Here is a 24,307-nt window from a genome sequence, read left to right as displayed (position 1 = left end):
CCGTGCCTAACACGGTCAGGCCGTGACCACAAACGTGCTGTTCCTCCAGGGTTTGTTCTAAATAAAACCTCCCGGCTCAGAGCAGGGGCACAACTGCTGCCGCCGCAGCTCCTGCTGCTGTCACAGGTCCTGTTTGCTCACTGGGACAGCAGTGACACCACCAGGGCTGGCACGGGCAGATGGCACCAGTGGCTGAGGACTGGCCCGTCAACCAGCTTGAGGGCACAAAGTTCTCCCAGAGCCCACGGCTCTGCTTCCAGGAGAGCCTGGACTGGAGGGAAGCAGCCCCTGGGCTCCAGGAAGGCTTTCAGAGCTCAGCAGTTATTTATAGAAGCCGGAGCAGAAGCAGGAGAGCAGCAGGAAAGGGGACACGAGGGGCTGCAGCCGGGCCAGGCATTCCGGCTCCCCCTCGGGCCCCAGGGCTGGTGCCAGGCAGCTCCCGCTGCTCCTTCCACCCCTGCACCCTGGAATGGGCTCAGTGCTCCCCTCTGTGGGCAGCAGCCCTGGCACCAGTTTGGGCAGCAGGATGGGCTCAGTGCTCCCCTCCGTGGGCAGCAGCCCTGGCACCAGTTTGGGCAGCAGGATGGGGCCAGCTCCGCACGTCCCCGGGCACAGGGGCGGCTGCGGGTGGCAGCTGGAGGGCAGGGCCAGGCTCCTCATCTGCTTCTCATTCCCACTGCAGGGAACGCACCAGGAGGCCTGGGGAGGCCAAACTGGGGTTTCGTGGCAGGAGAGGTGTAAATCAGCCTGGCTCTGAAGCCTCCGGAGCTGCTCCTTGGGCTTTTCCCAGGGGTGTCCAGCACCTGGGGCAGGGTGTCAGAGTGGGACACTGCCAGCACCAAATCCTCACTGGGAATACAAAGCCCCTTGTCCCCAGGACAGCTCCCCCACACCCACCAGGCACCCAACAGCCTCAGCTGAGCCTGGGGCTGGGACTGGGCAAAAAGGAGCGAGCCAGGGAAGGGAGAGGGAAGGAGGCACGAGGCAGGATCCGGTATCCAAGAAAACGTCTTTATTGTACACGTTGGCTTCTATTGCTTGTATCCCCTCCCCGGTCCCACGTAGTGCAAAAAATTCAGAGAAACAGAGTTCCACATAAATAAAGTCGGATAAGTTACAGAGAAATCAAAGTGACAACGCTCGGACGTGGATCTGGAGCAGGTGCACCCAGCAGGGAGGCCAAGGGAACCTCTGCCCCCCTCAGGGCAGGGGCTCCTGCTGGAGAAACACCCAGAGCCCGGAGCCCCCGGCTCAGGGCCACCCCTCTGCTGGGAATTCACACAAGGAATATCTTGGGTGAGACACCACGGACTAACACTGGCAGGGAAGCCACACAGAGTTGTTCTCCTCCCCTCAGACAGGGTTGCTACGCACAGACAGACAGACACAGACACACGTCCCCTCCGAGCTCTCCTCCTCCTCGGCAGGGGACGTGCAGCACCAGGAGCAATCCCACCCTGGCACCTGCCAGGGCAGATGCTGACACCTCGTGTCCACACAGTGTGGGTCAGGGGGCTCGGGACCCCCAGAAGGTGCTGGGGAATTGTTTTGCCCTTTCCTTCCTCCTCCCTCCGGCACGGGGAAGCAGTGAGCACCTGCATAGTTTGGGCAGCAGAGACGAGAGGCTCCCTGCTCCCCGGGTTTCCATGGATCAGGCTCAGTGGGATATTGCTCAGGACCCAGGCAGGGGGCACAGGAGTCACTCTGGCCCTTCCCTGCTCCTCAGGAGGCAGCACGGCATCACCCACGATTTGCAGCGTGACTGCTGAAGGTTCCGGTGGAGGCCGAGGGCTCGTGGCACCAAAGTTCTCCTCAGCTGCTGCATTTCTCACTTCCCTCAGGCTTTGCTCCCGAGGCACAGCCCTCCCCTTCACTCCACAGCAGCCCCAGCTGGAGCAGAGGCTGAGCCACTGCTCCAACACCTCATTCCCTGTTTGAAAGCAGCCCTGCTTCCTCCTCAGCAGTTCCTGCACTGCCCCTCCTCGCTGGGCTCCATCTCCCTTCATTCCTGACTCCTCCCGAGCTGCTCAGCACCTCGGGCCAAGCCCAGCACCAGCACCTTCCACCTCTCCATGGGGCTTTTGGGCTGATCCTCCTCCAAAAGGGACCTTGGAGCCAGGGACACCTTGACCTGAGCCCAGCAGGAGAGGGAAATCCTGATGTTGGCTACAGGAATGGGATGGGAAGGGTTGAGAGCTCGCTCAGGTGGAGGCACACAAACAAACCAGAGCAGACTTCACTGGTTTTGGAACAAAGCAGATTCCTCTGACCTTCCTGGGGCAGCCCACAGGGACCAGGAGACAAGTGCAGAGCCTGGACACTCTGCAGGCCAGGGAAATGGGAGAGCTGCTGAGCTGGGACAGGCTGGGACAGCGAGAAGGGGACAAAAAGAAGATTTAGAGCCTGTTCCAAAAGCCAGAAAGGCCTCCTCAGGCTGAGAAGCTCAGACTGTCCTTGGGGAGAGGCCGGAGGGGGAAGCAGGCCTGATTTTCAGAAGCTGCTGGGAATTCCAGGTGTCCAACACGAGGCACTGTGAGTGGGCTTGTGAAGGATGCCGGCGGGCTTGGAAAACCTGCAGGCACCTGTCCAGGGGAAATGAACTGCCAAGAAATGGGTCTGAAGTTGGGGGGTCCCTGTCTCACCTCAAACTCTTCACCCCCCCCAAAAAAAGGAGAAATCTCTCGCTACTTGAAAACTCAGGCCTGCAAGTACCACACGAGTGAAACCTGAACTCTGTGAGGGAGAACTGAGGAGTAGGGGGGGAAAAGGAGAAAGGAATGAGTTCCAAACAGCTGGGCCATATTTCCAATGCTACATTTGAACACGATTGAGGTACCAGTGGTTGAGTTGTTCCTCTGTAGTGTGGGGAACACCTGATCTGTGCCTCAGCTCACACCTCACACGCAGCACACCCTGAAAACACCACCCCACAGGGGCCCTGGCTCTAGGACAGGCCTTACAGTACTAATTTATCCAACCTTTAGTTCATTAAAGTGGTTGCTTGACTGGCAGGGAGTCGCTAATTGGAAACAGTCCCTCCCGTGCTGCTTTTGGCACCTCACACATGCACACACCCCACCCATCCAGAGAGAACACCTTGCAGGGCACAGGAATCATCTCCTCAACAAATGAGAAAAGGAACTGCATCCCTTCTGCTGCCTCGAGAGCAGAGGGGATGGGGAATACCAGGGCAGTGTAAAAAATAAAGGGACATGAAGTCATATTAGCGTCCAAATAAAAAAAGGCAAAAAAAATCAATACCCAAAAAAGTAACGCCAGGCAATCCTCCTCGTTCCGAAGGCTGGACTGCTCTTTGTCCAAGAACAGATTCCTTCCCACAAACCCAGAATCTGCTTTGCAGAGAGGGGAACAGCAAACAGGCCGGGCCGTTCCCAGGCTGAGCCAGGCCCACGTGCAGTCCCAGTCCCGGAGCCTGGCACAGCGACGGCAGCGATGCCACCAAGGTCCCCGCTCAGCTGGCATCTCAGCGGCTCAGGGAGCGCTGCAGGGGCCAGGATGCTGCGGCCAGCTTTGCCTCCGACCCTCCCCACCCCGCAGGGCTGCGCCTGGGCTGGGCTCCTTCCCTTGGTGTGTTTTAAGGCATCGATGAGACACCCTCGAGAGCCGGGGGGCGGCCCCGGAGTCTGTAACAGTGCAGGCTTGGCTGAGTTTGGCTACAGTGACATTCAGAGGAGCGGTGGTTGCACATTCGCCGTGACCCCCGGGGCCACCCCAGGGCCGGTGGTGCCCGGTGGCACGGCTGGAGCACGGCAATCCCAGAAGCGGCGATGGTTCGGGTTCCCCTGCCCAAAGGAGCCTTCAGGGGTGCTGGGATGAGTCTGGCCGGAGGGAGAACCCCCTCCACTCGTCCTCCAGGGAAGGGCCAGCCCTGGAAGCACATCTGCAGCTGCTGCAGGTGGCCCTGGTGACGCCGTGGGTGCCCCCAGAGTGGGGAGAGCCCCCCAGGAGGGCCGGGCTGGGGTTCCTGCTCCCCGCTCACAGCGACGCCGGCCGGGGGCCACCGCTGCGGCCCGGCGCTGAGGCACGGCCGGAGCCGGTGTCAAAGGCTCGTCGAGGACACCGAGAGGGTGGGCGAGGAGGGTGGGGGGAAGTTGAGGAGCTCCAGCACGGCCACCCCCACGCTGCTGCGGCGGGTGAACATGCAGGAGGCGGCCACCCACTTGTTGGTGCGGGGGTTGTACTTCTCGATGGAGTTCAGGCTGGAGCTGCCGTCGTTGCCCCCCACGGCATAAAGCCACCCGTCCATGGCCACCAGGTCGTGGGTGCTCCTGGAAGGACCGTGCAGAGACCACGGGGGTGAGGCTGGGAGGTGTGGGGGGAGCTCAGGCACTCCACCAAAGGAGTGCCCAGCCCCACAAACAGCCCGTGAAAATGAACTGCCGGGGCTCAAACGGGCAGAGTGCAGCACAGAGGCACAGATCTCCCCCTTTGCTCTGACACGCTCGTCCAAACCTCATCCAATACCAAACCCTATGAGCCCAAAATCCTCGGACTTGCAAGCCTGAAATCCTCCCACAGCCCAGCAGCAGCTCCGTGGGCTCAGCCAGATGAACCCCCTGGCTCTTTCTGGCCACAGCGAGTGCTGAGGATAAATCCCTCTGCAGAACATCTCTGCTGTGCCCTCCTGGCACACCCCCCAATCCCTCTCAGCACAGCAGGAGCGTGGTGAGCCAGCCACAAACCCTAAAACCCCTGATGTGTCTGTGTTTGATGGTTGGCAAGGCACAGCACGGTGAGATCCCCACCCCTGCTGCAGCAGCCGAGGCTCCAGAGGGGGCACAGCCCCTTACCTGCGGATGTTCATGGGGGCCACGCTCTCCCAGGTGTTGGATTTGGGGTTGTAGCGCTCCACGGAGTTAAGGCAACTGGTGCCATCATTGCCACCAGCCACGTAGAGCATCCCCTCGAGCACGGCCACGCCCGCGCTGCTGCGGCGGCTCAGCATGTTGGCAATGGGGGTCCAGGTGTTGATCTGGGGACAGGGAACCCATCAGCCGCTCCACAGGGCATTTCCCACACACCCCTGCCACATCGGGTCTGGGGGGTCAGTCCTGCTCTGACCACGCAGCTCCTGGTATAAAAACCCCTTTGGGAGGACCCCACTTCTTTTGTCCCCGCTCTCCCAAGTTCCCAGGAGGAATCTCCGCTGCCTGGCTCAGGAGAGCACAGCAGCAGCTGGCAGGAGCCATCCCAGGGGCGCAGAGATGCCCGTGCCAGGCCACCAGTTGTGTCCCAGCTGAATGCCAGCCCCGCCACGGGGGCTGAGCTGTATCTATTTCCAATCTGTGCGAGTGCAGCTGGGGCTTTGCAGCTCATGAAAGGCCTCCAGGACCTTCTCTTTGATCTTTCTGCAGACCTGGCTGGAGCAGAGCTGTGTGCCCCTGGGCACAGCGCATGTCCCCGGCCCACCACACTCCCTGCTCACCACACTGGGTGTGCAGCAGCTCAGCTGGGAGCTGGGAGCAGCTCAGGGCACGGACAGGATCCCTGCAGAACTCCAGGCAGTGGGGACAGAGGGTGCTCTGGTGCTGAAACCTCACAGAGACCTCTCACAGAGGAGCTTGGATCCTTTTTTGTGCTCAGGACTGCACCCTGGATGCTCTGTCCCTGCTGACACCCCCCCCATCTCACCGCCACACACGGTGGGTTAGGGCCTTACAGGCACCCCTAAAGAGGGGAGAAGCAGAAGGGGCACCCAGATCTCCTGTGTTTACCTGGGGCTCGTACTTCTCCACCGTGGCTAAGTGGGATGAGCTGTCGTAGCCCCCGACTGCATAGAGGTTGCCTTCTGCAAAGACACAGAGGCACAGGGATGAGCCACAGACACCTCCCTGCCCCGGCACTGCCTCCCACGATGCCACAGGTGCCACTCCCGAGGTGCCCACACCGGTGCAGGCTGAGCCTGCCCTGCCCCAGGCAGCTCCTCCCAGCAGGGCCAGCCCAGCTCCCTCCCCTTGCAGCAGGAGCGGTGTGAAACATTCAGCAGGCAGAGCTTCCCAGAGAGCTCCTTCTGCTGCTGCTCCTCGAGCTCCTCGTCACAGAGCTCCCCACCAGAGCCACGGGGTGTTTTCAGCAGAGGAGGCTGGAGCAGGGCAATGCCAGGATCGGCTGTGGCAGGCTCAGGAGGAGCTGGGGTTGGGGGGGAGGGAAGCTCTGAGTCAGCAGGGAGAGCTGAAGGCAGGGAGCAGGGCAGGGGACAGGCAGGGGGACACGGGGACAGGGCAGCTCCTGGGAAGGTGGGAAGCATCTCCAGGGAGGTGCAGCTCCTGCTGGGGTGAGCGTGGGGCTGGGATCATCACTGAAAGGACGGTCCTGCTTCCACAGTGAAGGACTCCTCAGGCTGTCCCTTCCTTTCCAGGGATGGTGATCACCCACAGCCAATCCCCTGCTCCAAAGCAGAAGGGAACAAGTTGGGGATCCCCTCAGGAGCTGCCTCCAGGCTGTGATGAACCCCAGCGACTGGGGAGGCTGAGAAGGGCAGAGGCAGGGAGCACCTCAGGATGTGGCAGAGGGGGCAGGAACTGGAGCAGAGCAGCAAAAGGACCCCCCAGCAGTGCAGAGAGCCTGCCCAGGAGCCCCCAGCCCCCGGGCCAGCACCCACCTAGCGTTGCCACGCGGACGTAGCGCCTCCGGGTGCTCATGGCGGCGATGGAAGTCCAGGTGCCCGTCAGGGGGTCGTACCTCTCCGCGCTGCAGCAGGCAGGGACACAGGGAGAAAAGGTGGGACACTGGAAAAGCCCAGGTCAGAGCTCTTGGACACGGGCCCGCAGAGGCAGCTCCAAGGAAATGTTGGGAATAGACAGGGGAAACGGGAGGGAGGAGCTGACACAGGCTGGGTTCTCTTGGGGCACAGGGCTACAAAGTGGGGGTTTTTCCCACTGGAAGGAGCAGTTGGGTTGCAAAACATCTGCTCGAGGGTCAGGAGCAGGGCTCCCAGCTCCCAGGACAGTGCAGGCAGGAGCAGGGAGGGCTGGAGCAAGGCAATCCCTACCTGTTGAGGCACGAGGCCCCATCGTAGCCCCCAGCAGCGTAGAGGAGCCCATGAAGGGCTGCCACACCCAAGCAGCTCCTCCTGGTGCCCATGGACACCTCAGGCTGCCAGGAATTGGTGACAGGGTCGTAGGACTCCACCGTGGCCAGGTCAGAGGTCCCATCGTAGCTGCAGGGAGAGAAGGGGAGAAGAGGCTGCTCAGAGGAGCTGGGGCTGCCCCATCCCTGAAGTGTCCAGGTTGGACCGGGCTTGGAGCAACCTGGGATGGTGGAAGGTGTCCCTGCCCATGGCAGGGGGTGGGACGAGATGAGCTTTAAGGTTCCAGCCCAAACCAGTCTGGGATTCTGAGGGGAAATGGGAAGGAAATGCCCCAGGTCAGGATGCAGCCACCACCAAACTGGGATCTGGAGAATTTGCCGCGCAGGGAAGAGGCTTTTCCGTGGCTACCCCAGACTCCAGCAGGCCCTGCTGGCTATCCCTGCTGCCAGAGCAGCCCCGTGCCCCCCTCCCCAGCTGCTCCCTGCCCCACCCCGTGGCCCCTTACCCGCCCACGGCGTAGAGCTTGTTCCCGATGGCCGCGACGCCCACGCGCGCCCTGCGCGTGGACATGGAGGCCACCATGTGCCAGCGGTCAGTGCGCGTGTCGTAGGCCTCGCAGTCGCCGTGGATGGCAAACAGGCTCCCTCCACCTGCTCGGGGAGGGCAAACAGAGCAAACATAGCCCAAAAAAACCCCGGGATGGGGCTGGGGTTTGGGATGGGGGGAGCGGCAGGGCCTTACCCACAGCGAAGAGCACGGTGCTGGCCCCCTCGCAGCGCCGCGGCCGCGTCCGGCTGTTGCTCAGGACCCCTCTCTGCTCGGGCATCAGGTGGTACTTGAGGGCCTCGATGAGCAGGTCCTTGCACTCCGAGTGGTGCCGCACCAGCAGCTCCGTGTCCACGTTGCTCATGAGGAAATCCCGGCTCAGCAGCGGCAGCCGCACGCACTTCATGAGCTGAGGGGACAGAGAGCAGGCCTTGGCACACGGGCACGGGGACAGGGCTCAACTGAAACGGGAGAGACTGAGCTTAGAGATCGGGGAGAAATTCTTTACTCAGAGGGTGCTGGGGCCCTGGCACAGGTTGCCCTGGGGTTGCCCCATCCCTGGAAGCGTCCAAGGCCAGGCTGGAGCAACCTGAGATAGTGGAAGGTGTCCCTGCCCATGGCAGGGGGTGGAATGGGATGGGATTTAAGGTCCCTTCCAACCCAGACTGGAAGTGGTAGGACAGGGACCTGCTGCTCCTGCCCTCTCCTGCAGCTTCCTCCAGCCGTGTGCCCACCCAGCCCAGGCACTCGGAGCTGGTGGGCAGGACCAGACCCCCTTTCCCAACACTCTCACCCCTTCCCAGCCCTCTCACCCTGGGCACGTGCTGTCTCCTGCTGTCCACGTCGTGTTTGACCCAGCTGAGCACAGCCCTGTACACCTCCTCCTCCGAGGGCACATTGAGGCTGTCACTGGAAATGAGGTCCAGCACCTGCAGGGCGGGGTGGGAGGGCAGTGCTGGTTGGTGTGGGCTGGGAGGAAAGGAGGCATTCCCAGCTGCCAGCCCAGCGGAACGGCAGTGCCAGAGGCAGAGCGCTGCCTCCTGGACATGCTGGGGGTTCCCAACAGCAACGGGGTGCCCCCAAAGCAGCTTTGTGGGGACACCTCTGACCATCCTCCCTGGCTCTGCCCCCGCTGCTGTGGCAGAGGCTGCTGCAATGCCTGACAATTCCAGTCACTGTCAGTGGGACTGGGGGATGACTCCGCTGGCATGTGTCCCTTCAACAGTTCCTGGGGCAGACCCAGGTGCCCTGGCTGCTCCCACAACTCTCCCCTCACCTGCCAGGGGCTGCAGAGGTGGAGCAGAGGGTATGGGTGCCCTGGGAATGGGTGAAGGGAGGTGTCTGACCCTGCTGAGGGATCACACAGGTCGGTGATGCAGAGCAGGGACTGGGAATTGCCAAGGCACAGCAGCTGAGCCAGGGGCCAGACTGGCACCACATGATGACCAGCAAGAAACATTAGCTGAGCTGATTTAAACATCCCAGCCACGTGCCCAGGACTTATTCCCTGGGCTGTGCTCCCAGAGCCAGGGCAGTGTGCTCCGAGCTCACGTGGCAAGCACCAAAATTAACCCGTCCTACCCTCCCATCCTTATTTCCTGTGGAATCCAGCCTGCTGACAGAGCTCTACCCACAGACTGAACAGAGTGGGGCCAAAGCCCAGAACCTGGGTCCAACCCCTGCCAAGCCCTGTCCCCTCCGTGCAGCTCCCTTGGGCTTCTCACTCACAGACAGAGCAGGAAAAGCTTTGCTGCACCCAGACTTCCACACTGCCTGCGGGGCCTCACCTGTTTAAGGGGCAGCAACATGAACTCCTCTGTCTTGGACACCTCCACGAAGTGCTGGAGGACGTACTTGTGGGCAGACTTGAGGAGGTCGCTGCACGAGTGGGTGTCAGCAAAGCCCCGGATGCCCAGGCAGTTGGAGGGGTCGAGCTGGCTGAGCAGGAACTTGCAGCAAGCATCCCGTACACCATTGAGCTGAAGCAGGCTGGCAGCAGGAAGAAGGGTCTGGCACAGTGGAAAAGAACGGGGGAAAAGGGAGTTTCCAGGGCAAGGGAACGATTTTCACCCTCGTCCCGCTGCGAGTCGTGAGCAGAGCAGGTTTAGTGAGCGCCTGCAGGCACGGAAGCACAGAAAGGACAGAGCACTCCTGGTTTCTGAGGTAAAGAAGGGCTGGGAAGGACACCTGTGACACCCCCCAGGGCCAGGAGGACGGCAGGTGCTTGGGAACGAATCTGGGAACTGCGCAGTGCTTTGAGGAGCCACCTCCAGGAAGGGAAGCAGCTGAACTCCCTGACCACTGCCAGACCCAGCTGCCACCACAGAAACAGCTGGCAGTGCTGAGCAGGAGAGAGGCGTCCCCAGGAGGCAAATCTGCTACAGAACAGCTTTGTGGAGAAGGGGGCCTGGGGGGAAAAGCTCCTACCTGCACATTCCCCTCTCCCACCACGATCTCAGCCGTGTAGGCGTACTGCACCAGCTGCTCCAGCGCCTGGGGGTCGATGTCGTGCAGCGTCACATGAGTCTGGCGGCTCTCACTCATCTCATCTGGGGCAAAGGACACCAAAAATGAGCAACAACCCCACAGCAGGGCTGCTTCCCCCCCAGGTGGATGCGTGGAATGAGCTGCATCCACCTCCACATCACAGCCCAGGGAGGTTTTCTGTCCAGCTCTGGGGAATGGGGGCCAGGACTGCAGGAGGGGGGACAGGATCCCTGTGCAGGGGGCTGTGGGCAAAGGAAATCAGGGAAGGGAGTGAAATGGAGGATTTAACCATGCACGGAACAAGTGGTTTGTTTCTGGAAGGTTTCCTGCCGAGCTCTAGGGACTGGGGGCCAGGACTGCAGGAGGGGGACACCAGGATCCTGTGCATGGGCAAAGGGGTTCGGGGAAGGGAGTGGAATGAGGAAAACTCCTGCTCCTGCCCACAGAAACGACACATGAAAGGGCAGAGCAGGGAGAACAGGGAGCAGGGCCCAAGCAGGAAGGGCTTGGGAGAGGGGAGGGCTGAGAGCAGGGCGAGCCTGTCCCTGGGGAAGAGAGGACTCTACTTGCTTGTGAACATGGCGTGGAAGTAGGGGCTGCACGATGCCAGCACCACCTTGTGGGCCTTGATCTCCTTGGTGGCCACGTGCAGGACGATGTCGCAGAGCAGCCCCCGCTGCCGCATGCGGTTCATGCACACGAAGGCGTCGTGGTAGTGGCGCTTGGAGTTGTGCGAGATGCTGTGCCCGTCGCGGTTCAGGAGCTGCACACCCCCCTCCATGGCTGCTGCGGGCAGGGAAGGGGGGTGGCCCTTCCCACCGCCTCTGGGATGGGGGAAAAGCACAGAGTTATCCAAGCAGGAGCTGCTGCAGCCCCTGGGTGATCCCTGGGGAGCCAGCCCTGCTCAAATACCCGGCGCTGGCAGCGACCCTGACAGCTCTGCCCAGGCCCTGCCCTGCCAGGGAAATGTCATTTGGTGCAAACAAAGAGGGGAAATTCAGGTTCAATATAGGGACGGGATTCATCCCCGTGAGGGTGGGGAGGCCCCGGAATGGATTTCCCAGAGCAGCTGCGGCTGCCCCTGCATCCCTGGAAGTGTCCCAGGCCAGGCTGGGTGGAGCTCAGAGCACCCTGGGACGGTGGAAGGCGTCCTTGCCCATGGAACCGGACGGCTTTTACAGCCCCTTGCAGCCCAAACCATTCTGTGATTCTAGGAAAACAAAACCTGCCTGATCAAGGACCATTTATTCACGCAGAGATCTCCTCCCCCGGTGCTGTTTGCATCCAGGCTGCTCACGCTGCTCGCAAAGGCCTTTGGCAGCACCCAGGAGCTGGGACAGCAAGGAGGGGGGCACTGAGCAGCAGGAGGAAGGAGGGGGAGGCAGCAGCAGGGAAAAACTGCTTGAATCAAAACCAAGCCTGCGAGCTGCCCCCGCATCCCCGCGGCGAGAGAATCCCCTCAGCCTCCTGCTCCTCGCACACCTCCACATCAGCCCTGCTGGGCCTAAAAATAGCAACCCAGCGCCCTGTGCCTGCTCAGCCACGAATGCAGCCAGAGATTCCCTTTTTGAAGAGTGGTTGTAGCACGTACGAGAGTCTGGGGGAGGAAAAAAGATGAATAAACATGTTTCCTGAGCGGGGAGAAGCCTGCAATGCCCTTTTCTATTTGCATCACCTCGAGTGCTACGAGATTCCTCCTGTCCCTGGCAGCGGGGAGGGCTCTGGGGCACACAGCAGAGGCAGTGCCTGCTGGTGCTTTCCAGCAGGGCCAGCAGGGTGCCACCGTGCCCTCAGCAGCAAAGGAGAGCCCGGGAGTGTGGTCTTATCCTCCCACATCCCAGTCTCGGAAGCTGCAGCATCCCCGGGACACCCCATCTCCTAATTCACATCTGCTGCATGAGGTGCCCACACAAGGGAGGTTTTTCATTATTAACATCCCCACCTGAGCTCCAGCAGGTCAGGGTTGGGGTTAGGATCAGGGTTAAGCTCCAGAGGTCTTTTCCCAGAGCTGCTTTAGGGCAGGGAGCCGACAGAGCTTCCCCACCTCTATCCCCATCCCAGCCGCAAGCCCAAGGGTTTTCCTGCTCGGCTCAGGCCGGTTTCTCTGTGTCATCCCTGCCAAGCACATTTGTCCCCATCAGTATTTCAGTCATGTCCCTGCTCCAGAGCTCTCTCCTCATCCCTCCAGGGGGCTGGGAATGAGGGACAGGAGCTCCTGGATCCGCAGCAGGGGCAGGGCCCGGCAGGGACAGCGCAGGACAGAGCGGGGGAAAGGTGGCTTTGCTTCTCCTGGGCAATTGGAGAGGAAGGGTTGGCACCCTGGGGGAGCCCCCAGAGGGCCCAGCAGGCTGGGGGTGCTGCTGGAGCCTTTGGGGGGACCACAAGCATTTCCAAAGAGTCCGAAGCGCTGAGCTCCCTCCCAGCCCTGCCACTCGCGTGGCCCTGGGCAAGTGACAAGGGTGACACTGTCCTCCCTCGCAGTGACCCCCACAGCCAGGAGGCAGAGCTCAGTGCCCTCTCCCTGAGGCCACCAGGGCTGGCACAGGGCTGTGCCACCCACCCTGAGTGATACCGCGGCTGTGACACAGCCCAGCAGGGAGCAGGACAAGAGGGAGGTGCCAGCCCAGCCACTGGGCTGCACGAGTGTCCCCAAACCAGGGGACAGTTCTGGCAGCCTGAGCCAGCTCTGCTTGGTGATTTTTGGCTGCAGCCTCCCTGAGGAGCGCTGGCATGGGGCTGGTGAAGCCTTGCAGTGGGTAAAGCCTCTTCAGCCCCACTGTCCCCTCCACCCCACAGTAACTTGTTCCCATCAGAGCTCTTCTGCTTTAACAGATCCAAACAAAACCAGTGTGGGAAAAGGGATGGAGCATCCCAATGCTGCTCCCCGCACCGAACTCCCCGCTTTGCTGGCAGCACTAAATATTCCTCACTTCCCTGCTGAAACTTTCATTCCCAGGAAATGAGGGTCTGTGGGATGTAATTAATGGGGAGCACTGCCTGGACCACAGGAGACAGTGGAGCAGTGTCCAGACTCAGAGGGGGAAGGAAGCACAAGCCCACCTCTGTGGGCAGCAGCAGCCGTGCACGTGGCCCCACGGGCTGGGACGGATGTGCTGCCTCCCTTGGAATAACTCTGAGGTTATGGCACAAAAAAAAAAAAAAAAAAAACCAACAAAAAAGGAGGCATTTGTTTGGCTCCTCTGCGCCAGAGCGTGGCCATGCATAACAGCTCTGTTAATTAATGCAAATGATCCCTGCCCAAAGGGAGGCCTGTCCTCGCCGCACAAAAAAACCATATTTTGCTGGGAGTGAAAAGAAGTGTGCTGAGCAATAAACAGGGAACAGAGGATCCTCCAGGGAGAAGTTCCGAGCCTGCCCTTTCCCCAGGAAGGCCCTGGAGAATGGCTTTTTGTTGACAGCCTGGATGGGGATTTTGTGTCTGGCGGGAGGGCTGGGAGGCAGCAGAGACACATCCTGTGCAGCTGCTCCGATGGTGGGGACAGGGGATGGGGGAACAGCCCCCTGCCCTCGGGCCTGACACGCAGTCAGGCGTAAATCCATCCCCTCCATGTGTCCCCATCCCTTTGTGCCACATCCCTGTGTGCCTCTCTCGCGGAGAATCAGCTGTTTGTGCACAGCTCTGCATCCCCCTCACGAGTGCTGCCTTTGGATAAGGCACAAAGCCTGAGCCCAAGAGTGTCACAGCAGCACAAAGCAGGTCTGGAAGGTGGCACCGTGGTGCCAGGTCCCCTTCCAGGGCTGGAGCCAGAGCAGTGCCCTCCAAAATGGCACAGCCGAAGTCGCCGTGGGATGGAGCAGAAGCTGGGATCCCTGGGGAGGGAGGGGATCACAGTGGAGCAGCATTTTCTTAATCAATAACCAAACGCCAGGGCTGTTTTCACAACCCACACCAGATCTGCACTGCCCTTACCCCTCAGAGCTGGCCATCCCAAATTATTCCTTCCTTCAGAGGGCCCATCACAAAATGCATTGCATCCCCACCTTCCCTGCTCCCTTCCCCACAACTGCCACAAGCAGGGAGGATGGGAACCGTCCAGCTGTGCGTGTCCAGGACCCAGATGCAAAGCAGGCACTAAACCCAGGCAGCTGTCCCCACCAGGATGTGTCACATCGGTGTCACTGACACAGGGAGAAAAGAAAACGCTCTGGGGCTCAGTCCCTTCCCAGGCCTTGCTCTGCCTGCACCCAGGGAGCTCAGACAGGCACTGGCAGCGTGCAGCAGCTCCCGCTCACGTCAGGTTCACTGCGTGCTCAGGCTGGCAGAGGCAGCGCTTGGAAGGAGGCAGAGGGAGGGAGCTGCCTCGGGAGCAGGGGGATGCGCTGCAGATCCTCAGAGCTCCACAGGGCTGAGCTTTCACCTGTGCACAGGTCAGGGCTCAGAACGTGGAGGGAAGGGTGGCAGCAAGGGAGCTGCTCCTCCTGGAACCAGCCCTGCCTTCAGGAGGGACACAGGAATTGGGGAGCTGGCAGTGCCAGGGAAGCTGGACCCCGTCTGCCAGCTCCCGATGGGCACGGGGGGGGTGTGAGCGCACACCAATGGGGTGAGGGGCAGCGACAATGAGCACAGCCCAGCCCTAAAAACCCCTGCAAACCTCCTCTCCTCTGCTCCCTCTGCCCCTGCCTTCCCTTGCCGAGCCGCTGCTGCTCCTGCAGCTGCCTGGAATGAGTCTGCTCGGAGGGAGGGAGCCTCGAGGCAGCGCAGGGCAGCGCAGACAGCGCTGAGTCTGCAGGACTGAGAATCCCCAGCTCCCAGGAGGGTTGGGGCTTTTTTTTTTTCCTTTTTTTTTTTTTTTTTTAATGAATTAGGCATAACTGACACGCACTGAATCCTCCTGTCTAGACATCTGCAGAGAAGTGACAAGCTGCCAGGGAGGATGTGGAGCCTCGGCAAGGGGGTGGGGAGGACAGGGAAAAGCTGTGCTCAGTTGCCAGCTCCAGGCACAGAGACACTGCTGGCTCCAGGCAAGGAGGGCACTCAGCACGCTGACCTCGGCAGAGCCCCGCAGCAGCTCCCTGGGTTGTCATCAGTGGGCTCTGGTGCACACACCAGGCTGGAGGTCTCTCCTAATTAAAGCCTCACTCCTCGTTACTCCTGGGGAGTTTTGTTTGGAAGCTCAAAGTCGCTCTCAGTCACCCCAAAAAGTGAGAGCAAGGAGCGGGAGGCAGAGGCTCGGTGCCCTGGGACATTCTCACACCTGGGAGGGGTGAAGGGCATCCCCACCTCGGTGCCCACAGCCTTCTCCTCACTTCCCACAGGCAGCAGCTCTTCCTTCAGACACCTCCAAACTCAGCTCCAAGCAGGACTCCATGGTTGAGGGATTCCGAGGCATCTGCGCCAACATTTGGGTCATTTTCAAGTAATTGGGTGTGAGGGTCAGGGCTGCAGGAGGTTTGGGGCTGCTGAATTCCCAGGTTAGGGAGAAACAAGGAATGGAAATGGATTCTTGCCTTGAGGTGCTCAGCGAAACCTGCAGGTCTCCAGCTGCGCTGGGGTCAGACTGCAGCTGCCACGCGCCAGCACAAAGCACGCCAAAATCTGAGCAACGTGAGCCCTCTGGCTCTGTCAGGGGCTGGAAATGTGGGTCATGTCCTGATTCCCCTTCCCAGTGTCCCCAGCAGCCACGGCAGAGGAGCCTCTGTCGCACCCAGCGCTGGTTTATGGCACAGGCAGTGCCAAACCCCGTCACACGCAGCAAGTGCCCTGCAGTGCCAGGGCTCAGGCTGCACTGCCCATCCCTGTGGAGCTCCTGCTCTCTCCTGTGACAGACAGCTCTGTCCCCAGCCCATTTTCCACACAGGGAAACACAAAGGGAGAGCGCTCAGGCCGTGGGAGGCAGCCTGGCCAGAGCACAGCCACATTCCTGGCTCCCAGACCTGCCCAGGAGCTCCCTCTCTGCAGCATCCTCGGTCCAAGGAGGGACTGCGCCCTTCACCTCTCTGCTGTGCCAGCTGCTGGTGGCTCCAGGTGACAGGGGGCCAGCTCAGAGTGGGTCACCACTGCCCAGCAATGCCCTGATGTCACAGGACAGTGACGGATTTGGGGAGACTCAGCAGGAGACACCACTTGGCTTCCAAAGGGAAGGGTAACTCCATCACACGAGGCAGGCAGCAGCAGGGGAAGCAGGAAAAAGCACTCGGGTCTGCTGGCTGCAAGCAGGCAAGAAGATCTTTTGCAGATGGACGGGACATGGAATAATTCTGCTGCCCCTCCAAACCAGGAGGTCACCAGCGGGCATCACCCAGCTCAGCCCTCCCACGGCACCCACACCGCGTTTAGGGGTGGTTCACAAAGCCTCCTCCGGCCCCCCTCTGCCAACACAGATCTGCACCTCCTGCTCTGAACAACCCCTGAGCTTCTGGAGCAGTGGGAAAGTCTTTCCAAGCCAGGAAACGAAAGAATTCGAGGGAATTCCAAAGAATTCTGCAGGGCACATCTTCTTGGCAAGCAGCAGCACAGGGCACATCCCTACAAACTGAGCTATGAGGAGCATGTGGCACCACGGCCTTGAGCTCGCTGGCACCCTGGGGGCCTGCCAACGCCAGCAGGTCCCAGACCCTGGGAATTGCAGCTGGAGGAGCTCAGATTCCTGTCCCTGAGGAGCCACATCCTTTAGGGATGGTTTGCAGCAGGCCAGGCAGAGCGGGTGAAGCCTCTCAAGCCTCCCAAGCCCAGCTTGCCCCGGCGTTGGAGGCAGCGCTCCAGCTCCTGAGGAGATCCAGGAGGCAGCACTGGGACTTCAGCGCGGCTGCTCGATTTTTGGAGCTGCTGAGCCTCAAATGCAGCAAAGGAAGGACCCAGAGCAGCCTCCCCAGCAGATCTTCAGCCTTCAGAGGACGCCTGCTTTGATTTCCACTCCATGCACAGAGAGCCGGGCTGGCTGAGGGAGCAGGGGCAGATGGCCGCTGTCTGTGCTGGCAGAACAAAGCCGTCCCACTGCCACCCCCACTGAGCTGACCTCGGCTGACAGGAAGCATCAGGGACCATCCCAGCTCCCCAAGATGCTCAGGAGCAGCTCCATTCGGATGCTGGGCTCCGAAGCCAAGAGAGCAGGTGCCCGTTACGCCTGCCAGCTCCTGGTGTGCTCTGAATTAGCTGCTCTTTGCTGTGATTCATTAATCACTCAGTGCTCAGGAAGGAAACTCAGATCTCTACACCCAACATCTCCCTGAGTCTTACTCACTGCTGTGCTGAATAAAGGATTTCCAGCAGATGTTCACGGGTCGGGAGAGAAGCTCAGGGTGCAGAGGGAAGGGATTGCAGAGAGGGGTTTGCTTGGCTGCAGGGATGAAAACCAGAAGGCCACTGGACACTGAAGGGTCAGTGAACCCCAAAACACTGAACCTGCGACAAAGCAGCACCTCTTGGTGCTAAAGGCACCCAGAAACATCCACGTGTTGCTGAATCACTCCAGGATCACCTCCAGCAGTGCAGAGCCCCCCGGAATAATGCTGTGGGACAGCAGGCATTGAAGTCAAAGGAGAGCTGGCATCCCGCACAGAGACCCAGCAAAGCAAGGCCACTGCCCCTGCAGGCTGGCACAGGAGCCGGGCTGGTGGCCCCCAGCGCAGGGACAGCCACCTTCTCCTTCCCTGCCGAGGTCCCAGGGCTGCCGGTCCCCGCAGAGGGAGGCATTTGCTCAGCCAGCAGAACCAGCCCAGCTGCCAGCCTGGCCTGAGCTCCCGGGACCAGCTCCAGCAGCAGCAGCAGCAGCGACGCTGTGGCTCAAGGAGAGCCCTCTGCCCTGACAGCCACTGCAGAGGCCACGGAAAAGCTGCATCCCGCGTCCCTCACAAGTTTCCAGAAAACCCGAGGCAGCGTTTCTCCCCGTGCCCTTCAGCTCGCCCAGCACCACCAGCCCCGAGCCCCCGTGTGCGGCACCGGGGGCAGGGGGCACGGCCGGGCCAGCCCCTCTCTGCGGCTTTTCCCTTTTCCAGCGGGATCTCCCCAGGACTTGGCAGAGGACGGGAGAGGAGGGCACAGGGATGCTGCCGGCCCCGGAGACGATGCCGCGGTGCAGAGAGCTGGGAAGGACATCGGCTGTTCCAAACCTCTGGAAATATTTGGAAACGACACCAGTTGTGCCAAAACCTTTGGAAACGGCGCCGGTGGTCCCCCCGGACGTGCTGCGTGCTACCCCAAAAGCAAACTTGGTCTCCGAGGAGGGATGCGCAGGAGCAGCGCCGGGAGTGATGGAGAGGCAGCTCCTTCAGGGGTCCCCCCATCACCCCCCGGTGACCCCTCCGGTGTGCCCCCATCCCCTTACCCCTCCGCTCCCCCTCCTCCCGCGGGTCTGAGCGCCCCGGCCCTGCCGGGAAGAGGCACAGGGGGAGAGAGAGAGGAGGAAGAAGAGGGAGAGGCAGAGGGAGACGGAGAGGAAGCGGAGAGGAGGTGCGGGCGGCAGGGCCGTGCCCCGGCGGTACTCACGGCTCCGGGGCGGCCACGGCCCAAGCCGGGGGATGCTGCGGGTGGCCACTACACCCGCGCCGCTACCTCCGGCCCCACGCCGGGGAGACGGGGCGGGCCGGGGGCGGGCAGGTGCGCGGCGGCGGCGGCGGCGGCGGCGGCGGCTCCTCCTCGAGCCGGGGCGGCCCCGCGGCTGCGGCTTCCTCCGTCACCCGGAATAACCCCGAGGCGCGGCACGGGAGGCGCGGCCCGGCCCCGCACGTGTGTCCGTGTGCGGGCCCAGCACCGAACCGAGCGGCACCGGCCCCGCTGCGGGCCCGGCACCGGCACCGGCACCGGGGGCGGGGCCACAGAGCGAGGGGCGGGGCCAAGCGGGAGAAAGGGGCGGGGCGAGCGGAACAGGCCACGCCCCCCGCGCTGCGCGCCGCACAAAGGCGGGGCGGGGTTGATGAGGGGGCGGGGTTAATGAGGGGGCGGGGTTAATGAGGGGGCGTGGTCGTGGTGTTGGGGGCGTGGCCTGAGTGGGGTGTCCCAAAAGCGTTGAGGTTGGAAAAGAGTTTTGGGGTTATGGAGTCCAAGGTGGGAGCTTGTCAGCAGCTCAGAGCACCGAGTGCCGTGTCCAGGCGTTCCTGGGGCACCTCCAGGGGTGGGAACTCCAAACCTCCCTGCGCAGCTCTTTCCATGGAGAAATTCCTCCTGATATCCCGCCTCAAACCACCCTTGACACAGCTCAGAACTCTGTCCTCTGGTCCTGTCGCTTGTTAGTTACGTGGGAGGAGAGCCCTGCTTTTCTACAGCCTCCTGGCAGGGGGTTGTGGGGAGCGAGAAGGTCCCCCCTGAACCTCCTTTTCTCCAGGCTCATCTCCCTGAGCTGCTCGTCACAGGACGTGTGCTGCAGACCCTTCTCCAGACACACCGCAGGACCCCGATGTCCAGCTGGTGGACACACCGCAGCACCCCGATGTCCAGCCAGTGGACACACCGCAGCACCCCGATGTCCAGCTGATGGACACACCGCAGCACCCCGATGTCCAGCTGATGGACACACTGCAGCCCCACAATGCTTTTCCAGTGGACACACCGCAGCACCCCCATGTCTAGCTAGTGGACACACTGCACCACCCCGATGTCCAGCTGATGGACACACCGCAGCACCCCCATGTCCAGCTGGTGGACACACCGCAGCCCCACAATGTTTTTCCGGTGAACACACTGCAGCCCCACAATGTCCAGCCAGTGCACACACTGCAGCACCCCAATGCCCTTCCAGTGGACACACTGCAGCACCCCGATGTCCAGCCAGTGGACACACCGCAGCACCCCGATGTCCTGAGCCGAGCGGCCCAGAACTGGACACAGCACTCGAGGCGCGGCCTCTCCAGGGCCGGGAACGGGGATAATCCCTCCCCTGTCCCTGTCCCTGCCCCTGTCCTTGCCCCTGGCCCTGCCCCTGGCCCTGCCCCTGGCCAGGAATGTCCAGCCCGCAGGGATCGGCCAGCGGGGCGGGGGCGTGGCCAAGGCAGGAGGGGGCGTGGCAAGCGATTTTGTGGGCGTGGCCGAGCATGGAAATGAGCCCACTTTGCATGAATGTGGGCGTGGCTTTCCCGCCGCGCCGCACGCCGGGAGCGGAAGCGGCGGCCGCGTGGCAGAGGCAACATGGCGGCCCCCGGCAGGAGGTGAGCGCCGCGCCGGGGCCGCCGCCGGGACGCGGGGATCAGCTTTCCCCTCACACGCTCCTTTCTTCCCTCGCAGGAAACTGGCGGAGCTGAGCCTGGACGAGTTTCTCGCTGCCGGCTCGGATTCGGAGAATGACGGCGGCTGGGAGGAGGAGGAGGAGAGCGGCGGGGCCCTCAACGGCGCTGCGAGGCGGCGGCGGCGGCCGAGCGGGAAGGCGGCGCAGGGGCTGCCGGCACGGCCGGGCAGGTGAGGGCTGGGCACGGCTTTGGAGGGGCTCAGACTGGACAAAAGGAGGCTCAGGGGGGACCTTGTGGCTCTGCACAAGTCCCTGACAGGAGGGGGCAGCCGGGGGGGTCGGGTTCTGCTCCCAGGGAACAGGGACAGGAGGAGAGGGAACGGCCTCAGGCTGGGCCAGGGGAGGCTCAGGGTGGGCAGCAGCAGGAATTTCCCCATGGAAAGGTGGTCAGGCATTGGAAGGGGCTGCTCAGGGAGATGGTGCAGTCCCCATCCCTGAAGCAGTTGAGAAACAAATTTGTGATGTTTTTTCCGGATGTTTTTATCTCTCCCGGTATAATCTGGTATCGTGCTGTCAAGATTTCATAGTCCTTGATGAAAAGTTGTTCTTTCAGCAGCAGCAGAAGTTTGAGCAGTGAATAAACACTTAATTCTTCCCCAGCAGGAAGAAGGGAAAGGCAGCTGAGCACAAAGATCAGCTCTCCAGGCTGAAGGACAGAGATCCCGAGTTTTATAAGTTTTTGGAGGAGAACGATCGCAAGCTGCTGGATTTTGATGCCTCGGACAGCTCTGAGGAGGAGGAGGCTCTGCACAGACCCCCCGACACACTCGAGGTGATGATGCCTTTTCCTGGTCTTAAAATCAAGAGGCACACACGGTTAGAAGGGGAAAAGGGATTTTACCTTGGTATTTATTTTAAGGATCCTTAGGTGCACACGTCCAGGTCATGTGCATCAAGATGCACCCCACCCAGTCTGTCTCTGTCTGTGTCTCTGTGTCTCCCAACATTGGGTATAACATTATAGGTGTTACTAATTAGCAGATCTATCAAAGATTCCCCAATGAGAGGCTGGAGTGAGCCCCCCTCCCCAAGGAACCTTCCCCTGGATGGTTCTATCTTGGTTTACAGGATGTGTTCTGGAGAGGACCTTGGGCTCTGGGGCACACTGATCCCTGGCTAGGAAGCTTCTAAAATGTTGAGTCTCTGAGCTTGACAAACAAGTCCAAGAATGTAGGGAAAAAAGCACTGGGAATACAGAAGTTGTAAAAAGGTATAACAGGGGTATAAAAGAAAAGGCAAAAGTCTTCATGGCATCAGAGGTACCAGGCCCTGCCTGGGAGTGCTGGGATCACTTGATTCCATGTGCAATATTTGTGTTCCAGTGCCAGCCCCCAGTCATGGAATGGTTTGGGTTGGAAGGGACTTTAAACCTCATCCAGTTCCAATCCCAACACCTCCCACTGTCCCAGGCTGCTCCAAGCCCCAATGTCCAGCCTGGCCTTGGACACTTGCAGGGATCCAGGGGCAGCCCCAGCTGCTCTGGGCACCCTGTGCCAGGGCCTGCCCACCCTCCCAGGGAGGAATTCCTTCCCAGTCTCCCACCTAAACCATTCCTGCTTTCAGCAGAGTGCTGGGAACAGCAGTAATAAAGTCAGCCCTGCCTGCCTCCCTCCTCATCAGCTGCCCAGCAAGGGAGCTGGGGCCAGGAAGGAGTTGTAGAAACCTTTCCTCAGTCCTCCTGCTGATTCCTCTAGGAAGCCAGTGATGAAGATGAAGACGATGAAGACGAAGAGCAAGAAAAAGTCAAAAGGAAGAAAGTTCCCTTCATCCACGTGAGCTTGAAAATGGTGGAAGAATGGAAGAAAGCTGCCCAGGTGAGCAGGGAGCTGGGGCAGAGAGCACTGGAGAGTTCTCCTCACTGCCTGTAAAAGGGCAGCTTGGGATTTGTTAATGTGTCCCAAAATCTGTGTCCTGTGCCCTCAGCAGGACTTTATCGTTTCTCTTGCCTGCAAGATTCAAGGACTTGCACTCCACAGGAGGGGGAAGCTGGAGAAACGTGGCTCAGAAGAGGCCAGAATGATCAAGTTTGCATTTTTCACCCTCTTGCTACGCCTTTGGCAGCTCCAGGAGCTTTCTTAGGCACGTTTTAAGCAGTGATGGGAGAGCTAAGGGGAATGAAGCTCGAGTTGGAAGTTGCTGGAAGGTGATGAATTCCTTCTCAAGCCTCAGCAACTAAAAGCCAGTTTTAGAGCAGGGGAATGAGTCTGTTCACCCTGTCCTGATGCTTTTCCTCCACCTTAGAGGATGGAGCTGTTCTCACCATCAAACTTCCAGTGAGTTCCAATACTCCTGTCCCAGTCGAGAGCTTCGGAGTTCCACAAGGTCCCTTGCTTCTTGTCCTCAGCGACCCCTTTTCTTCTTTCCCCAGAGGAATCTCACCCCAAAACTCTTCCATGAAATCACCCAAGCCTACAAGGCAGCTGTAGCCACCACCAGAGGAGACAGTGGTGGTGACCCCAGCAAGTTCCAGGTGTCTGACACAGCAGGTGAGGGAAGGGAAAGTTCGGGCTGTGGGAGGTGAGCACTGGGAGGAGTTAATTAACCCTTTCACTTGATTAAGTAGCTTACCTTGCTGTGCTGCTCTGTGCACTGGTTGTCTTTTCTCTTGAGGATTCTTGGTGCTGTTTGCCTGCAGAGGTGGCCCCTGTGCCTTCTAATCTTACATAAAACATTGCAGTATAAGGCAGGCTGGGGGGTCTAGAAGGAAATGCAGGAGTTGTGCCATGGAAATTACTGGCCTCAGTTCCTAGGGGACCTCTTTTCACATGAGGAAAACCAGGAATACATGCAAAATCACTCACAAAAGCTTTCCTGGCTTGTTTCACCCAGTGTTCAATGCCCTGGTGTCCTTCTGTATCCGGGACCTCTTCCACCACCTTCACAAGCTGCTGCTCCCCAAAGCCCCCAAGAACAAACTCAAGTAAGTCTGGGGGGATTTGAGACCTTTGGGGAAGCTGGTGGGGATTTTCAGAGCTGGCTTTGAGCCTGGGAAAGAGGTGCCAGCTCTTCCCAAACACTGATGATGCTCACAGGGTTCTTCTTTTCTTCCCCCAAATTGTGTCCTGTGTAGTGTCAAACTCCAGGCATTTGCAGAGGATGTGTGGCTTCAGGAAGGTCTGGAATTGCCTGGGCTTGCACTCAGGACACAGTTCAGGCACTGGAAATTGGTTTTGAGAGGAAGGGACCGACCTTTCTGCTGTGTCCCTGCAGTGTGTGACCCCAGATCATCCAGCAGTTCATGCTTTGCAGGCAGCTCTTGCTGCAAGGAATTGATCTCACTGCTCATTTTGCTGCTGAGATCTGATTGATTTGGGCTTTTTTTAAAAGCTAAACCCAACTCTTGCTCCTTTCCAGAATGGTTCTCCCTTCCACCAGCCCCCTCTGGGGAAAGCTGCGCCTGGACATCAAGGTGTATCTTGGCTGTACCATACAAGTAAGGAATATCATCATTTTCTGGCTGTGGGGTCAGGCTGTGCCTTGCTGGGCTCATTAGGATATTTTGGAGCGAGGCAGATGGGGTTTGCCCCTCTGAGGTTTGTGTTCATCGTTTCCCTGTCTTGTTTTAGAAGTATTTGGGCTAATTAAGAGTTTGGGTGCTTGGGCCAGAATGTGTAAGGCAGTGAAGAAGGGTTGAATTAACATTCCAGCAGCTCTCTCTGTTTTAATTTGTCTGGCAGATTAATATTTAATAGGCTATAAAGTGGTTTGCAGTCTGTGCTCCTGCATTCCGTATCATTAATTCATTCCTTGGTGCTGTGGTCTCTCCACTTGGGGTAAATACTGAGATGTTCTGCTGGTAACCTCACATGTGGCATCTCTGACTGTGATAATGTTCCATCCCATCCATCCAGAATTTCTGGTGTTTCAGAGACACTTTGTGGATTATTTCTGAAGGAAACTTCTGTCCCCACTTAATTGTTTTTGAGATGGCCTCGTTGTGCATGCCCAAATTAGAGCATCAAAACCAAGCCAGCACTGAAACTCTGATTCTCCAGCAGCTGAGGGAAGGGAGACTGGCAGAGACAGCCCAAGTGCTGCTGGCTCT

At 60.0% G+C, this 24,307-nt stretch overlaps 2 protein-coding genes across 3 annotated transcripts in view; one reads left to right on the top strand and one right to left on the bottom strand.

The window, feature by feature from the left end:
* Nucleotides 1-4,060: 4,060 nt before the first annotated feature.
* On the bottom strand, nucleotides 4,061-10,871 carry KLHL17 (kelch like family member 17; the record flags this gene model as incomplete). The annotated part of the gene is made up of 11 exons (XM_082295632.1): nucleotides 10,655-10,871; nucleotides 10,025-10,146; nucleotides 9,385-9,606; nucleotides 8,410-8,526; nucleotides 7,793-8,006; nucleotides 7,557-7,701; nucleotides 7,013-7,180; nucleotides 6,623-6,711; nucleotides 5,736-5,809; nucleotides 4,812-4,993; nucleotides 4,061-4,289 (listed from the first exon to the last, which is right to left on the bottom strand). Exons 1-11 carry the CDS (start codon nucleotides 10,863-10,865, stop codon nucleotides 4,061-4,063), a joined length of 1,773 nt encoding a protein of 590 aa, XP_082151758.1. The 5' UTR covers nucleotides 10,866-10,871.
* A 9,282-nt stretch (nucleotides 10,872-20,153) lies between these two features.
* NOC2L (NOC2 like nucleolar associated transcriptional repressor) overlaps nucleotides 20,154-24,307 on the top strand; it is a 29,046-nt gene continuing 24,892 nt past the window's right edge. Inside the window, exons 1-7 of one of the 2 annotated variants that reach the window (XM_082295530.1) lie at nucleotides 20,154-20,185; nucleotides 20,262-20,432; nucleotides 20,866-21,034; nucleotides 21,957-22,076; nucleotides 22,631-22,748; nucleotides 23,092-23,182; nucleotides 23,617-23,695. In XM_082295530.1, the coding sequence (XP_082151656.1) occupies nucleotides 20,166-20,185; nucleotides 20,262-20,432; nucleotides 20,866-21,034; nucleotides 21,957-22,076; nucleotides 22,631-22,748; nucleotides 23,092-23,182; nucleotides 23,617-23,695 (768 nt within the window). In that variant the 5' untranslated portion in view covers nucleotides 20,154-20,165. Of the gene's footprint in view, nucleotides 20,186-20,261; nucleotides 20,433-20,862; nucleotides 21,035-21,956; nucleotides 22,077-22,630; nucleotides 22,749-23,091; nucleotides 23,183-23,616; nucleotides 23,696-24,307 lie in introns of both variants that reach the window. The other variant, XM_082295529.1, reaches the window with a different exon arrangement.

Source organism: Coloeus monedula (assembly GCF_965178545.1).
Source record: "Coloeus monedula genome assembly, chromosome: 22".
Lineage (NCBI taxonomy): Eukaryota > Metazoa > Chordata > Aves > Passeriformes > Corvidae > Coloeus > Coloeus monedula.
The sequence above is the reverse complement of the archived record's forward strand: the minus strand, read 5'-3'. Positions and strand labels throughout refer to the sequence as shown.